Below are 18621 nucleotides of genomic sequence, written 5' to 3'. Positions count from 1 at the left end.
CATTCAGCAGGAAATAGTCTAATGATAACATAGCCCTTGCCCAATCCCTGATTGTTTATCAATAAGCAAAGAAAGGGGTTAATGTAAGCCCCTTTAGGTGCAAAGTGGCCAGGTCCCTCCCCTGAGGACTTCCAACTGCCAGGTTCCACTCAAAGAACACTCTAATTGCCCTAATGGCAGGACCCAACCCCAACCCTACTAATGCAAACAATATTAGGTCCAGCCTATATTGTTTGCTCCCAGGGTCCGAGAAAGAGTCTGCCAACCAGCTGAGGATTCCAATCTGAGGGATATTCAATGAATCTAAGCACACTGAGTTCTTTAGTCCATTCACGTTATTATTCTATGGTGATTCTATCTGTACAGTTTCTTTTCTGCTCTCTTACTTAGCTCCTCTCGGTCCCTCCTGCACTCAGTCCCTTCTGCTGTTCTCTCATCGTTCTACCTAGTTCTTTCCTGTGTCAGAGTGTGTAGTATTTGATTAGTAAAAGCACTTTTCCTCAGAGTAATTGCTGAGGAGAAAATCTAGGAATAGCACTTGGCTGAGGAGGAATAAAAACTTAAATTTGCACAAGAAAGAAACTTGGCACCTATTGCCTGTCTGGCCTTGTAGGCAATCTTGGGTCAGTGGGAAGTAACTGCCTTAACTCAGTAACTAGCAAATGGCTAAAACATCATCCCAGGAATGTGAGCAGTAAATCTCTTAAGTTAGGGTCTTGTGTAAATAACCCAGGTGAAGGTGAGAGGTTGAAGATTTAATTGTTAGTGGTTCTTTTCTCTATCTGTGGGTGAGATGAGCTAATGTTTATCTGTGTGCAGTTTTGTCCTTGGAAAAAGGTATCTTTGCTGAAATATTTTTGTCTGGAGAATGGCCCTGGCCAGATATATGTTAATGAAAGATAAACACAGCTGGGGACAGTTGTCCAATTACCCCAAATGTATAGGGAAAGTTGTGCCCAAGATTGAGATGCAATCATGAGATTACATGTACACATAACATGGAGATGCACGGTAAATGGGGAGACTCATGGCTGTTATTGCACAAGAAGTTTACAACAAGAGATAGCCAGTTCATTCAAAAGGCAGTAATTCCATAACGCTTTGCATGATGGATGGTTTCCTCTAACAGAACCCTTAGTTCTGAACACTAGTTGTCACTGGTGTATACTCTCATGGACTTTCACTACCAGCGCCACTCTCAGTACCCTAGAGAGTGAAAAGCTCAAGCTAGGGACTTGAAATTCTACCAATTCCCAACCTAGAAAGCTCTACACCCTCTCCTCAACCCCCCCTCTCCGCCCCAGAAATCCTATATAAACCCTATCTTTTTGGTTCTCTGCTGCAGCTCACCAGAGCAGAAGCAGCCACCATCCGGGGTTTTTCTCCTTCCAATAAATCTCTTGTATGTAGTTTGCTGTGCAGTATGACTTTATGGTATTTATTCCTTGGTTCCAGACTGCCAGGATCCTCTTGATCCTCCCATTGCATCCCCCAAGTCCATCCATAACTATCTATTCTATTTCCCTATCATAAAGAGATCTATTTGCCACCCTCCTATACTTAACTTCTGAGGTTCTATGGATTGTAGCTTGGTTATCATTGACTTAACAGCTAATATCCACTACATATAAGTGAATATATATTATATTTGTCTTTCGGGGTCTGGATTACCTCACTCAGGATGATTTTTTTTTTTCTGGTTCCATCCACTTACCTGTTAATTTAATGATTTCTTTGTGGGTTTTTTTTAACAGCTACATAATACTCTGTTGTATAAATATACCACATTTTCTTTATCCATTCTTCTGTTGAAGGATATCTAGGTTGTTTGCAGTTACTAGCTATTATGAATAGAGAGGCAATGAACATGGTAGAGTAAGTGTCTCCTTGGTAGTTTGATGCATTCTTTGGGTATAAGTGCAAGAGTGGTAGAGCTGGATCTTGAGGTAGATTAATTCTCATCTTCCTGAGGAACTTCTATAGTAACGATACAAGTTTTTACTCCCACCAGCAATGAATGAGTGTTCCCCTTACTCTATATCCTCACCAGCATGAGCCGTCACTTGTTTTATTGATCCTGTCCATTTTGACTCCACATCCTCAACAGCGTAAGTTGTGACTTGTGTTTTTGATCTTAGCAATTCTGGCAAGTGTAAGATGGACTCTCATAGTAGTTTTGGTTTTCATTTCTTTGATGACTAAGGATATTAAATATTTCTTTAAATGTTTTTCAGCCATTTGAGTTTCCTGTATCAAGAATTCCATGTTTTAATTTGGGTTGTTTGTTTCCTTTTTTAATTCTTTATATATTTTGGATATTAGTCCTGTATTGGATGTATATTTGGTAAAAATCTTTTCCCATTCTGTAGGCTATTGCTTTGTATCCATTTCCTTGCATAAGATTTTCAGTTTCATGAAGTCCAATTTTTTGATTGTTGCTCTTAGTGCCTGTGCTAACAGTGTTCTGTTCAGAAACTCTTTTCCTGTGTCAATGAGTTCAAGGCTGTTCCCCAATTTCTCTTCTTTCAGATTTGGTGACTCTGGTTTTATGTTAAGGTCTTTGATCAATTTGAAGTTGAATTTTGTTCAGAGTGGTGAATATGGATCTATTTGGGTGCAGCCATCAATTTGACCAGCACCATTTATCAGTTTATACTTCTGGATATTTTATCAAAAATCAGGGGTCCATAGATATGTGGCTTTATGCCTGAGTCTTCAATTCAATTCCATTGATCAACATGTATATTTTGAGCCACTATCATCCCCTTTTTATTCCTATAGCTTTCTAGTATAACTTGGCATTGGGAATGGTGATATCTCCTGAATATCTTTTGTTATTCAGGATTGTTTTAGCTATCCTGAGTTTTTTATGTTTCCATATGAAGATAAAAGCTGCCTTTCAAGATTTGTAAAGAATTCTGTTTTGAGTTTTGAGGGAGATTGCATTGAATCTGTAGACTGTTTTTGATAGAATATTCATTTTTACTATGTCAGTCTTACTGATACATGAACATGGGAGATATGGAAAGATGGGACATCAATGTCAATCTTCTGATATCTTCTGTTTCTTTCTTCAGTGTCTTAAAATTTTTACCATACAAGTCTTTCACTTGCTTGCTTAAAGCTACCTCAAGATATTTTATATTATTTGAGGCTATAGTGAAAGTTGTTGTTTCCCTGATTTCTTTTTCAGCCTAACTATCATTTGTATATAGGAGTACTGCTGATCTCTCTGACTTAATTTTGTATCTCTTTACTTTGCTAAAAGTGTTTATCAACTGTAGGAGTTTCCCAGTGGAATTTTTAGGGTCACTTATATATACTAACTATTATATCATCTGCAAATAAAGATACTTAGACTTCTTCCTTTCCAATTTGTATCTCTTTGATCTCTAACACTTGTTTTATTGCTCTATTTAAAATTCCAAATACTATATCGAATAGGTATGGAGCATGGACAACCTTGTCTTCTTCCTGATTTTAGTGGGATTGTTTTTGAGTTTCTCTCCATTTAAGTAGATGTTGGCTACTGACATTCTGTAAACTTCCTTTATTATGTTGAGATATGTCCCTTATGTCCCTAATCTCTCTAGGACTTTTATCATGAATTGGATTTTTGTCAAAGGCCTTTTATGCATCTAATGAGATAATCATGTGGTTTTTATTTTCTTTCAGTTTATTTATATGGTAGATTACATTTGTTGATTTCCATATATTGAACCATCCCTCATTCTCTAGGATGAAGCCTACTTAATCATGGTGGATGATCATTTTGATGTTTTTCTGGATTTGGTTTACAAGTATGTTGAGTATTTTTGCATGTATGTACATAAAGGAAATTGGTTTATAATTCTTTCTTTGTTGGGTGTTTATGTGGTTTGAATATCAGGATAATTGTGGCCTCATTAAATGAATTGTGAAATGTTCCTTCTGTTTTTATTTTTGGAGTATGAGAAATATTGACATTAACTCTTCTTTGAACGTCTGTTAAAATTCTGCACTAATGCCGTCTGGCCCTTGGCTTTTTTTGGTTGGTAGACTTTTAATGACTTCTTATACTTCACTAGGGGTTATAGTCTGTTAAATTGTTTATCTGAGCTTGATTTAACTTTGGTAAGTGGCACCTTACCCATCAAGAAAATTATCCATTTATTTTAGATTTTCCACTTTGGTGGGGTATAGGTTTAAAGTATGTCCTTATAGTCTCTGGATTTCCTTGGTGTCTGTTGTTCTGTCCCCCATTTCATTTCTGATTGTGTTAATTTAGAAACTTGCTCTTTCTTTTAGTAAATTTGGGTAAGGGTTTATTGATCTTACTGATTAATTTTTAAAAAATCATTTCATTGATTCTTTGTATTGTTTTCTTTGTTTCTGTTTTATTGATTTAAGCCTGAGTTTGATAATTTCTTCCTGTCTGCTGTTTTTGGGTGTGACTTCGTTTTGTTCTAGAGCTTTCAGATGTGGTGTTAAATTGCTAGTATGAGATCTCTTCAGGTTTTTTATGTAGGCACTTAGTGCTATGAACTTGCCTCTTAGACCCTCCTTTATTATGTCCCATATGTTTTGGTATGAATTCACTTTCATTGAATTCTAGGAAATCCTTTAATTTAGTTCTTAATTTCTATCTTGACTTATTTTTCATTAAAGAATTGTTCAGTTTCCATGAGTTTGTAAGCTTTCTGGTTTTGTTTGTTTGTTTGTTTTTCCTGATGTTGTTGATTTACATCTTTAATCTACATGGTGGTCTGATAGTATGCAGGGAGTCATTTCTATTTTTTTTGTATTTGTTGAGACTTGCTTTGTGTCCTATTTGTGGTCAATTTTGGAGAAAGTTCATGAGGTGCAGAGAAGAAGATATATTCTTTTGTGTTTAGGGGGAAATGATGTGTTAGATCCATTTGGTTTATAACGCCTGTTAGCTTAGCTCCAGCATTTCTCTGTGTGTTTTGTCTAGATGACCTGTCTGTTTATAAGAGTGAAGTAAAGTCTCCTGATATCAGTGTGTGATGGTCTATATGTGATTTAAATTGTAGTAGTATCTTTTTATAAACTTGAGTGTCCTTGTGTTTGATGCATAGATGTTAAGAATTGAAATGTCCTCTTGGTGGATTTTTTTCATTAATGTGTATGTAGTGTCCTTCCCTATCCTAATTATTTTTGGTTTGAAGTCTATTTTGTCAGATATTAAAATTGCTACACCAGCTTGCTTTTTAGGTATATTTGCTTGGAAAATGTTTTTCCATCATTTTGCCCTGAAGTGATGTCTCTCTTAGAGTGTGTTTCAAAAGAATAGATCCTGTTTTCATACTCAGTCTGAGAATATCAATAAGCAATGTTTGCTGATTACTGTTCTCTTGGTGTTTGGGGAGTGGGGTGGGGATGCTGATGTTTGATTTACTGGTCTGGGATTATTTATTCCCTATGTTTTCTTGGGCATGGTTAACTGTCAGAGTACATGGATGAAGCTCTGTGAGATTTCTCAGACCTTGTGAGGAAATAATCAAAACAAAAGTCTTGTCGTCTCCGTTCCATAACATGGGTTGTTCTCAGAATGTGCTTTCATGCCCTTCCTAGGTGTAGCAGATAGGAATGAATTTGTTTCAGATTATTCATTATAACTGGCTATTGCTATTTGTTTATATGCCTCTATGGAAAAACTTGGTTTTGACCATGTGGCTTGTCCTTATTATTGTAAACTTCACTCAGGTGACTCTACTAAACCCTCAGAGTACAAAGTGTCTGTTGTTCTGAATAAAATTGCCTATTGCATGAGACATGAATCCACCCTGTTTTTAGGCTCTATTCTTCCAGGTGCACACTTTCAACTAGAGTGATAAATACTTAACCTTTTACCTTGGAGTTTTCCTTCTAGTGCCTTCTCTAGTACTGGATTTGTAGGCAGATAATTGCCTAAATTTGGTTTTATCATGGAATTCTTTCTTTCTCTATCTATTGATATTATAAGTTTTGCTAGGTATAGTAATCTGGACTGGCATTTGTGCTCTCTTTGAGTAGATAGCACATCTGTTCAGGCCTTTCTAGCTCTTAGAGTCACCATTGAGAAGTCAGGTGTTATTCTAAAAGGTCTGCCTTTATATGTTACGTGGTTTTATTTCCATTGCAGCTTTTAACAGTCTTTATTTGTCTGTATGTTTAATATTTTGATTATTATGTGCAGAGAGTAAAAGGTCATCGTCATCCCATCATGTTCCCACCACCACCACCCCAATAACTAGTAAGCCAGATCAAGCTGAATTGGAAAAGTATAACAACAAGTATATTGAGCAAAGCAACTCCTGGGTGGGTTCTCTGGTCCCAGAGTTCGAGGCCAGAGAAGTAGTATGCCCAGGCCAGGGCAGGAAAGTTATAGACTGTAGTTGAAGGGTGATGACATGTCTGCCACAAGCCAGGTTTGTGCCCAAGTGTGGTCAAAAGCTGAGTGCTTAGTCAGAGACTTAAGCAGCTGACAACTTCAGGGGAGAAGCTGCAGTAGCTGCCAAGGATGCAGAAATGGGCTGTTTCGTGCCTTTTCTTTGTTCTGAATCTCTCTGAGCTGGCGGGTTTGAAGAGAGAGGGAGGGGGCTTTCTGGACAGGACTGTGGAGAGGCAAGCAGAGGCTCCAGCAAAATAGAGGGGACTTTTTCCTGGTCCAGTCTATTTGATGTTTTATGTGCTTGTGCTTTGATAGATCTCTCCTCCTTTAGGTTAGGAAAATTTTATTCTATGATTTTGTTAAAAAAATTTTTCCATGACTTTTGCCTGGGTTTCTTCTCCTTTCTCTATTTGTACTATTGTTAGAATTGATCTTTACATGGTGTCCCAGATTTCCTGGATGTTTTGTGCAGGATTTTTTTTTTTTTATTTAACATTTTCATTGACTGAAGTATCCATTTCTTCTATAGTGTCCTCAATGCCAGAGATCCTTCCTTCCATTTCTTCTATTCTGTTGCCTCTGAAGTTCCTGTTCAAGTTCTTAAATTATTCATTTTCAGATTCCCCTCAGGTTGAGTTTTCTTTTTTTTATTCTGTTTCCACTTTCAGGTCTTGAATTATTTTATTCATTTCCTTCCACTGTTTGTTTTTGATTTCAGAGATTTCTTTAAGGGGTTTATTCATTTCCTCTTCAAGGACCGCTGTCATTCGTAAAGGCTTTTTTCCATGTTTCAACAATGCTTCAGTACTCAGGGCCTGGCTGTGGTAGGATAGCTAAGCTCTATTGGAGACATATTGTTCTGGCTATTATTGATCCTGCCTGTTTTTATGCTGGTGTCTGGGCATCTGAGTTTGGGAAGGTTGTAATTCTAGGTGTTGTGCAGGCTTGAAGCTAAGAAGGGGTCGAAGCATGTCTAAAACACCAAATTTTCTCATCCTGGGAGCAACAGGAGTTTGGCTACGCCCCCCACCACCCCCCTGCACCAGCAGACCCCAGCCCTTTGGTGTCTCCGACTGCAGACTGCCCCATGCAAACAGCAAGTGATAAGCTCATACATTTCCAAGGCTACAGGGGGCACTGATTGCTGTTTATTTGACCACCAAAACATTCCCAGCTGGACTTCCTTTCTTTTCTCTATGACCTTATAAGGCTCCTTCCCCAGGCCCCTATTGCTCCCAAGTATGCAAATAAAGCACCCTGGATGTTTTTGCCCCAGCCAATGATATACCACCACATGGATCCAACTGGCCACTCTTCCTAGGGTATAACTGTCCCTTGCCACTTTAAATAAACGAGCTGCCCTCTAACACTGTCTCCTGGGTGTTTTCTCCCTTTGTACTGGCCACCACTCAGGATCCATCTTCATCCCAGTGGTATTCTGCTCCATTTCCCCTCCTCTGTGAAAAGTTTAAATCCCTCGGTAGTGAGTAACACCACCACCAATTAATAAGTCAGATCAGACCGAATTATTAAATCCAGGTTTAATCTGAACAGAGCATTCCTGGGTGGTTCTAGGGGGAAAGGAGCCATGAGGGAAAACCAGGAGCCAAGCCTTAAATACCCTCTGGGGGTGGAGCCATGTTTGGGGGGGCTTTTTGAGGTGAGGCAGGGTTTGGGGGAGAGAGAGAGAGAGAGATGGGGGAAGGAGTTGAGGTGGAATGTCCACAAGAACATTCCAGACTCTTGGGTATATGGATGCTGGGAACAGAGGTGGAGCTGCCATCAGAACACCCTTGTTGGGCTACTATGCCCTTTCTGGTTCTTAGGAGAACGTGGTGGTGCTTCTAGGTATTCCCAGCTCACACTTAGGAATGGAAATTGGCTAGAATGGAGATCTGAGGGGACCCACAGAAGGGGAAGGAAGCAGGATATTCCACCAATATGTGCTTAGTTCCTTGGGATTGGGAGCAGAGAGTGAGGAGGCCACAGCAGAGGGTCTGTTACTTATCTAGGGATGAGAGTAGGAATGGAAGGAGAGGTAAAGATCTGCACTTAGCCTACCTGCTACCCTGGCTGTAGTGGCTAGAGCCTTCCCAGGCATTGCCCTCTGGAGTTGGGGGGTGGGATAAAGCCCTGAGTTTGGGGAGAGAAGATAGGAGAAGATCTGTGTGATCCACTGGAGAAGGAAGGGGGATCAGCAGGTGGTCTGCTGCAGAGCTAGGGGTGAGAGTGGGTGCTGGAGTCTGGCTCCAGAATAGTTAAGGACCCAAAGAGTAGTGTGGAGTCAGAGGGGGAAGGAGGAGACTGACAGGATCTTAGGGTGAATCAGAATGGCTGCCAGTTTATTGAAAAAAGAATATACCTCTATAATTGCACAACGGGTTAAATTTTAAAAGGAGAAAGGGGACATGTGAGCTGGGGTGTGGCTTGTGATCTGGGGTTGAGGAAGTTAGCATTGGCCTTGACAAGTTGATAGGCACCAGTCATGTGCCTATTGTAATGTATCGTGAGAGCCATAAGTTCTTCTTGCCAAAGATAAAAATGTCTCCTTTATTTAAGCAATCAAGCCTCTGAGAGAATGGGGGCTTTTGTCTAAATGCCTGGACTTGGGGAAAGGACTTTTTTGGGCGATCAGTCATTCCACTATTGAATATTGCAGTTTTTTTATGAGTTAGTTTATTCAAATTACTAAAGCTTAAAAATGAACAAAGACAAAACTAGACAAATATTGTGAACCTGAGTAGGCCTTAAGAATTTATAAATTTTGATTATCAAATATACCTTATTTACCAACCATATGTTACTTATCTAATTTTTCTAGCAACTTGGTATTAACTTGTGTGGGAGTAGACAGAGTTGTCATGCTGTATGGTTCCACTCTAGGGGGAATTTTTTTTCCAAAGAATTATTTGGTTTAAAGAGACTATCTTTGTATACATTTTCATCCTTCAAAGCCCACACAAAATTTCCCAAAGGAAAAGGCATAAGGGAACTCCCATAACACATAGTGAGAATCATTAAAAAATAAACTAAAGGGGTGCTAGAGAATTGTGATCCCCAAAGTAAAAATGCTGGAACTTTGTCAAGCAGCAATGGCCGCCATGCAGTCCACACCAAGTGGGGGATTGGATTTGGAGGAGAAGAGCAATAGGTAGAGATCTTCAGAAAGCCGCCTTGTTCCCTGATCAGAGTGGCCTATGATTTTCTAGGGATTGATTGCCTACTGGAGTTAGGGTCCAGGATAAAGCTCTGAGTAGTGGGAGGAAAGTTAGTAGGGAAGATCTGGGTGATCCACTGGAGATGGGGGCAGGGCACTAAGGGAGGATGAAGCAGGTGGTCAGAGATGAGACTGGGGGATTGGATTTGGGGGAGAGGAGCGATAGGTGAAGATCCGCAGTTAACCATGTTAGTTATTATTTGGCCCTGTGTTATTCATTAAGTGGCCCTGTTTACTCTGTGAGAAAAGCCACGAGGCACAAGAAAACCCACTATAAGAGTTTAATAGGGGAAGGGAACAGAGGGGATTGATTAGGTCTATGGAAGATCCTGCAGGGAGGGGGAGGAGGGGTCTGTGTTTATGGATTCCCTTCCCACCCCCACATACGCATATGGGTTTACATAGCTATGCCTCAGGCACATACGTGACCACTCAGCACACAGATTAGCGCACAGATTACCTAGGATATAAGGCCCGGAATGACTAAGCATCCCGCCGGTGCATTCACAGTCATGTAGCTGGGGGAGTGGCCAGGAATTCCAACAAACCTACCTGCTTCCCTGACTAGGATCAGTAGAAAAATTTTAAGTCATTAGAAGCAATAGATGACTGACTGACACATGCTGTAATATGAATTCATCTTGAAAACAAAATGAAAGAAGCCAGGTGCAAAGTGTTATCTCATGAATGATTTTGTTTACTTGAAGGATTCTGTTTACATGAGGATGCCCCAGACAGGCAGAACTGTCGAGTCTAAAGTGTTGTAAAGTCTAAAGGGTTGCTAGAGGCTAATGAGAAAGGATTCGGGGGAGTGACTGCTAATAGATACAGAGTTACTTCTCAGTGTATCACGATGTACACAATTCCATTAAAACAATGAACTCGCTAATTTTATATACTTTAAAAGACTGAACTTTATGGTATGGAAATTATGTCTTAAGGATATTTTTAAAAGTAAGCGTTCTAAAAAATGGCCATTATAAAAATTCTCACTCGGAACGCCAACATTATGAAACTGAGAAAATACAGTACCTTTGATTTGTCAAATGATAAAAGGAAATTTATTCAGGTAAGCTTAATTAAGTCAGAGATGCCCTTTAACACAGGCTGTTAACAAAAGAGATGTCAAAGAGGTGTGGCTTATGGGATGATTGTATTGCTTTTGTTTACTTAAAGATGAATGCAACCACTTGACAGGAAGTAAAGGCCTTCACAGCAGTAACAGTGGTCTTCACACCAATTGAGACTATGGAAACTGTAGCTGAGTTCTCTGAAAAAACATGAATGAGCCTGCAAGATGACACCGTGCTCCAAGAGAGAGCACAATAGCTCACAACCAAGCAGTCAGGGCAGTCAACTGAGTGAGAATCCAGTCAGACTATGCCAGGCGTCAGAGCTACAGGATTGTGAGCTAATAGGATGGTATTTAAACCACAGATCTGTGCTAATTACTTACCAGTAAAAACTTATACAATCCCCAAATGTTTTAAACAAAAACAATAGGCTGGAGAGATGGCTCAGTAGTTGAGAGGGGTCTCTTCCAGAGGACTGGGGTCTACAGCACCCACATGGTGGCTCACAATGGCCAATATATAACTCCAGTACCAGGGCATCTGATACCCTCTTCTGGCCTCCACTGACACTGAATACATGTGATGCACAGGCATACATGCAGGCAAAATACCCATGTACATAAAAATGAATAATAAAGGGAGACTGTAGCCAGGATGTAAAATAAATTAATTAAAAATGAATAATAAAAAATTCTTAAAGCAAATATGTGTGTGGATATACACATATATATGTATATGGGGATATGCTTGTGTATATTAATATGAAAATGTAGCATAAATGAGTATCAGCAAAAGACTTAAATCTAGGCCAAAACCCAGCCCAACTATTTGTGGTTTCCAAAAACATACACAGAGCAGGCCTAATCAAAACTGTTAATGTAAGATTGTTATATGTCTACAACCAGCCACTTATTGATTGACTAGAAGGATGGGACTCAAAGGCAATAATACTCTCATAATATTTTTTATGGTATGTTAATCTAATCAGTAAGAAGAAAAGACATATCAAGTAGAGTCAAGAAAAGTCTTGTACAAGCTTATGAAGTTTTTCCCGCAATAAGTGGTCACACAGAATATATCCCTTTCTTAGCCAGTCAAATGCTACAGTGTGTGTATGTAGTGTTTCTATACAAGGAAGGCTGCTTAAAACCCAAAATCCTTGTCTGGAGATGTAGTTCAGTAATACAGCACTAGTTTAGCAAACACAAAATCCTATATCCAATCTCCAGTGTATGTACAAACACACACACATACACACAGAAAGAACAAATTCCAGAGATTTAATGGGGTCTAGTCTACAGAGCGAGATCCAGGAAAGCCACAAAGCTACACAGAGAAACCCTGTCTCAAAAAACCAAAAAAAAAAGAAAACAAAGATTTCAGATTCCCAAAGGATAGTGTGTTAGTGATTTAGTGCCACATATGAGCACAATAGCTTTATGATGTGGGATGTCCTTCTGTATGCTGTGAATATGTGTTGCTTCTGTTGGTTGAAAAATAAAGCTGCTTTGACCTATGGCAGAGCAGAATGTAGCTAGGTGGGAAATCCAAGCAGAGATACAGGGAGAAGGACGACGGGATTGAAACACCATCCAGCAGCCCAAAGAGAAAGATGCCAGCAGACTGGCAATGCCACAGCCATATGGCAATACATAGATTAATAGAAATGGGTTAATTTAAGTTGTAAGAGCTAGTTAGTAATAAGCCTGAGCCATCGGCCAAACATTTGTAATTAGTATTAAGTCTCTGAATGATTATTTGGACACAGCTATGGGAACTGGCGGGCAGGACAGAAAAAAGCTTCCATTTACAGCTTTTTCAGTGTTAAAAAGTGTGGGGAGCAGGGGAGGTTTCCATTGACCAGCCTCACAAGCTAGTCTTCCTGTAATAACCACCTTTGGTTTGAGCTTTGTTAACTAATTTTCTGTGTTATCCACCCACCCCGGCTTCTGTACTGTCTATCTCCATCCCTGAATGTCTCACTTTGTCCGTGGCTTCAAATATGCTCTTGCCTAACTCTTTAGTTTATATAGTAAACAACTTTTTTGATATTCTTCTCTAGCTAAAGATTATCTTCTTCCTCTGGATCTTATAGACTGTGTTGGCATTTCTTGTATCCCAGAGCCTTCCATAGTTGTTTGTTTGTTGGGGGTAGGGGACAGGTTGTGGCCACAGTTCTTGTCATGTAAATGACATCTTTCTGACTTGTATCTCCCAGTTCTTAGCAAATCACCTGTTCTGAGCCCACAAACTAAACCTATTAGTATTTTTTCAAAGTTCTTCATTGCAAGTGATAGAATCTAGTCTAGCTAGATTAAAGCTAGAATTACAGTTTATCCAAGGATCAACTAAGGGACATGGACCTAAAAAATCATTGGGAGAAGTGAAGTGAGAAATTTATTGCAAAAAGAAGATGCTGAATAGGAAATACCTATAATTAGTGTAATGAAGCTGGGGGAAAAGAAATTACATTACTCTTGCTACTACTAACATCACTACAGTGACTCCTTCCAATCAAAATCCATCAAATTATGTTTCTGAGAAAACCAAGTTTCTCTATTTGCGTGCTGCCTCTCCTACTCATTACTTGTCCAGATTTTATGAGCATGGTTTCTATATAGGAATTGACTTCACCTGAGGGACTTTAATTTCATTGGACTCTGAAAATTGCAGTCATTAGCTGGCCAATCTTTAACAGGAATGCAAGTCTGGAAGGAACAGAAATAGGTCTCCACTGAGCCTATATGCAGATATTGCCACATCATTCCACAAGGTCCAGATCAACTGGGCATTATTTTTGACATCTTTGATGTGTTCAGTCTTCATAGACCTCTAACTACTGCCTCTAACTACTATGGTACTCAGGGTCAGTTTTACCCAAGTTTAAAATAATTATGCGCTATCCTGAAGCTTTCATGGTTTTTAACATTTGTCTTGTGTATCTGACTAGCATTGTTTCCTCAGTGTTTTTTACCTATAATTTTAGTACCTAATAGTAATTTTCCCAAGCTGAGGCCATAGCAGATCTTCATTAAATCTTGAATCATTGATTGTTGAATTAAAAATTTTACTTCTTCCAAGAACTATGTTCCGCTTATCTATTGCTGGTCTGAAACAAATCAGTAACTGCTCTTCTAGGTCCAAGGGTGATGGAGTTTAACTAGGATACTTCTCATTTGAGGTCTCTCAAGTGTTCACAATTAAATGGTGACTATAATTACCTGATGGCATCTGCACTCACGTGACTGCCGACCCCCAATGTTCTTCATGGCTTCTGTTTCCACCCACCCCTGACTAACTTGCATGTATTGTGTGGTGGCTTCAGATTCAAAGAAAGGAAAAGGAAAACTTTTGTTGATTTAAAGTTTAAGTCCCAAACTGGCGTAGTGTATTTTTATTGATTTTACTGGTTGAGATAGATACAAAACAGTCCCAAATTCAAGGAGGTGGAAATAAGACTACCTTGCAAAGGAGAAATGGTATTAACATGCAAAGAAGGAAGGAACTGATACTTTGGAGTGAGTGACCACAGTGGGTAATTGTATGTATGTGTCCTCTTGTAACCTTAGACACCAAACTACCCCATTTGTATAGTCAACAAGCATCACTATACAGCTACCACTGAAGGAATAGACCGCATCTTCCATCCCAATGTCCAGTGATGTAGAATGACTTACCATGTTTTCTGACTTTAGCACTATGTTTTCGGTGTCTTAGAATGTTAGGGTTGGCATTCAAAACAGAGAGCTCCACTCCGATATCGGGTCACAAATGAAGCTTTATTTTAACACAAGCTCGTGGGACACCAGCGCGAGGAGTAGCTGGTGACCCCGAGTTTGAGGCTCACAGGCCTTTTATGAGGCAGTTCTACCAGGGCAGGGGAGTGGGGTCACCCCGAGTGCAGACACCTGGACGCCAGATGTCTCCGCGGTCTTTCTCAGAGTCTGGGTAGGTAAACGAATTCCAAGCTTATCTAGCAAGGGGTTATTTGGCAAGCATTCTTTTCAAGCAGTTTATCTTGCAAACACAACCGCAGGGGTCATCCTGCAAGCATCCTGTTAGCAGAGCATGATGGGCTAACTTTTCTGGTATGGGGCGTGGGGGCAGAGTGCAGTATTTTCCACTGAATCTGCAATTAGCAGAGCTAGTGGGGGGGGGGGGCTTTGTTTCCCTTACAATGGCCCTTTCAAGAACACTGAACAAAAGTTAAAAAAAAATATGATTCTATAGTAATTTTTAGTGTTTCAAAACACTTTAATTTTTCCTTCAGCTGCCAAAGAAAGCAAGTAATATTCTGTCTTACTGAAGTGAGAGGAAAGTGAAGAGTCAGCTCTGTTCATGTAACTACTGACCACATAAAAACTAGAGAGTCCTAAATTCTCAGTTCCTACATTGATTTGTTACTGCATTCCAAGATTTGAGTTTTCTGACAACTTGAAGAAATTTTTATGATTCATGGAAAGAGCCCTGGCATAATCATAGGATCAGTCATCTACATAAACTTGTATTAGAGAATGCCATATTCCTAGAGATTTTAAGACTCATTTCTGGGTCTGGAGAAATGGTTCAGTGGATTAACTCTTGCAGTGCAAGCATGAGGACCAGAGCTCAGGTCCACAGAATCGACATAAATGTCAGATGGGCATGGCAGCCCACCTGTAATTCCAGCATTTGGAAGATAGAGATAGGATCCTTGGAGCAAGCTGGTTATCTAGACTAGCCCATGTTAGTGGGCCCTGGGTTCAACTGAGAGACTTTGCTTCAGTGAATAAGGTGGGAAGTGATCAAGGAAACTAAAGTCAACCTTGAACCTACGCACATGTATACTATACACACATATATGTGCAAATCAGAAATTCATTTTACTACATTTTTGTTGATATTATGCTTAGTTAGACCACATATTTAAAAAAAAGTATATAGCTCAAAATGTCATGTCACTAAATCTAAACATGTATCATTTAATTTACATAGTATGGGATATGGTGGTATCAGGACAATTAGAGATGACTGCAAGCTAAAGTAATCTAAAGTGGCTTTGTGGTGGAGGTAGAACTTGAAATATATGTAAACAGAAGCATGGACACACTTGTGTGTGTGTGTATCAGAATGGGGTACGACACAATTGAATATGAGTACAAGTTTAGTTTTGAGGGGATTAGAGACATAGAGGCAATGAGAAAACTGATACTGGACTATGAAAGAAGATAAAATCAAACAGAAATACATGAAAGCCTCTATTTTGCCAGCCAAACATGCTGAACAAGATCGGACTGGAGACGAAGCTAGGTATGAGCCAGGTTTATAGTATGCTGAGGACAGATCAGAACAAGAAGAGGGTTTGTGGGTGTGGTTTTGTATCATGGCTCACAGTAACCATGGCATGTATATGGGCGACAGCAGTAAGAATAACACATGCAGTGTCACAGAAAGTGGGTAGACTTCTCATTGGTTACTAGGGCTGCCGATTCAGGGGCTTGGAGTGATAGCAATTTACTCTCTCACAATGCCAGAAGCAAGCCTACAGTCAGAAATGAAAGGTGTTAACAGGGCATTGTGAAACCCATAAGGGATGAATCTTCTTTTTTTTTTTTTTTTAATCTTTCTGGTAGTTGGCTGGCAGTGATTTTGTTCTTTGTTTTGTGGATGAGGATTCATATCCTCTACATACCAAAACTCTACATAGCAGGCTTTACCCTCTGTGCCATCTCCCCAACCCCAACCTTGCATTTGTTTGTTTATGTATCTAGGCATTGTTCTGTTATGCAGCTAGGCTTGCCTGGAACTCACTAATACAGTGTAGCTTTCACTTCTGGTAGACCCAGCTTCCTCAGTCTGGCAAGTGCTTCAATAAAGGTTGGTACCATCATGCCCAGCTTAGCCTCACTTTTAAATCCTGAGGTCCATCAAGGACAATGATTGATAGACAATTACATGTTTACACGGTTTGGCTTGCCTGGTGGACCGCCTAACTATTTCCGGTGTAGAATAGCCATCTCCGGGTCAGACATCTCGCGGGACCGGGACTCTGGCCTTATGTGGTTGCGTAAAGCGCGCACGCAGCCATGTAACCTACGTGCATGCGTGGAGTACACACAGGAGTCCCTGTACACATGCGCGGCCCAACCTTTAAAAAGCCGGTGCCATCTCACATGACTCCCCTTCCCTTTCTCTCCTCACCCACGTGTGTGTTTCACACAGGCCTGTCACCTCTGTCCTCTTTAATAAAACTCTCCCATGGTCTTGTGTTCGGGACGTGTTTCTAGCGCCAAATAACTAACAATGATATGTTCAGAAGATGAATTTTCTTTAGAAGAAAGTTAGAAATCAAGTCTTTTTATTTTCTTAATCTTGGTTTTTTGGGGTTTTTTTGGCGGGGGGGGGGGTGGTTTTTGGTTTTTGGTTTGTTTGTTTTTTTTTTTTTTTAGACAGGGTCTTTCTTTGTAGTCTTGGCTATCCTGGAACTTGCTATGTAGACCATATTGGTCTCAATCTCACAGATGAAAGGATCAGGCAGATGCCATAACAGGCTGCTCAGTCTCCTCTCAGAGATCAGGCCTCAATTTCAGTTTCCTGAGACTTGAGCAAGCAGTTTCTGGGAGGGCCGTGAACAAAAGACATAGTCCTTGCAGTAGCTCCCTTTCTGCGTGTACCTGACTGCTCAAAGTTCAGCCAGTTGTTTACTGTCTGGGACCCCTCACTATGTCCATGGCAGCTCAAGGCCAGGGCCTGGACCACTGAGCCAGTCCCCACAGTCAGGACGTGCTAGGCCAGCCAGCCCCCATGGCAGATCAAGGACAAAGCCTGGAACTTATCCCGGACAAGCCCCAAAACGATATTTGTAACCCCCAACCAATAAATTCAAAGGGTACATACCCTCACCCAATTAAAAGAGAACAGAGATAAAAATAAACCAATCTGAGTTGCACCCTTGCAAAACCCCCAACCCCCCCCCCCCCCCCCCCGCGCGCGCGCGCGCGCGCGCGCGCACACACACACACACACACACACACACACACACACACACACACACACACACACGGGCGCAAATGCCCTGAAGGGCTTATGGTTTTTGCCTTTAAATAGCTAGCCACACAAAGAAAGAGCAACTCCTCCCTGCCTCACTGTATTGGGTGTAGGAATGAGTTCCCTGTCTAGACCTGTAAACGAAATAAACCTTGCTGTTGCATTCTGGACATCCATGGTCTTGGGTGGTCTCTTTAGGGTCATGGTCTGGGCATAACACAGATACCTACCTGCTTGCCTGCCTCTGGTTCCTGAGTGCCAGGTTAAAGTCATGTACTGCCATGCCTGGATAAGACTTATTTCTTACAAAAATTTGAAGAGATGCTATTCCTTATTCCTTTTAACTATAAGTGGGGACATTTACCAAGAAATCCAGTGTGAAATCACCGAAAGTTTAGAATCCCTGTACTTTGTTCAACTAGATGAATGTAAAGGGTAGAGGCAGTTTGGTGGTGGTCTTCCTTTGAGGTATGCTGTGTCCTACAAGGTTATGGTACTGGGCCCTTGAGGGATCAGCTAGCCTCCTTTGCTTTGCTCACAGGGTGTATAAATGCTCATCAGAAGGATTAGATAGCCATAGAGCAGTAATCAGCACTTAACCAAACTGAAGTACAGAACGTGTGAGCCGGCCAACTTTGTACTATTCTTTCTTCTTTCAGAATCTTCCCCAGGTGTGACAGAAGTGAGCATAATAGAAAAGCTGCCTGCTGAACGTCATATGATTTCTTCATGGGAACAAGTAAGTGTTTCTGTGTGGAATCTTCATCTCCTATCAAAGAAAGGTCAATTTAAATGTCCCTGGGAAGGAATGATTAGAGCAAGAAACATATTCGTATGTTAGGCCACAACTGCCTTTTATTCCATTCCACTTTCCCAGTGAAGTGTCTTCCCTGACCCTGGTAATCCTATGAAAGAAGTGGATATTTAAGTTG

The 18621-nt window shown here is 40.4% G+C and overlaps 1 protein-coding gene across 1 annotated transcript in view; it reads left to right on the top strand.

Annotated features, from left to right (window-relative positions):
• Positions 1-18621, top strand: part of Tpgs2 (tubulin polyglutamylase complex subunit 2) — a 54630-nt gene that overhangs the window by 6381 nt on the left and 29628 nt on the right. The window contains exon 2 of the mRNA XM_036204397.1: positions 18349-18428. Coding sequence (XP_036060290.1) covers positions 18349-18428 — 80 coding nt within the window. The remainder of the gene's footprint in view (positions 1-18348; positions 18429-18621) is intronic.

This window comes from Onychomys torridus, chromosome 13 (genome assembly GCF_903995425.1).
Source record: "Onychomys torridus chromosome 13, mOncTor1.1, whole genome shotgun sequence".
Lineage (NCBI taxonomy): Eukaryota > Metazoa > Chordata > Mammalia > Rodentia > Cricetidae > Onychomys > Onychomys torridus.
Note: the sequence above shows the minus strand (reverse complement) of the source record. Positions and strands in the feature narration are given on the sequence as shown.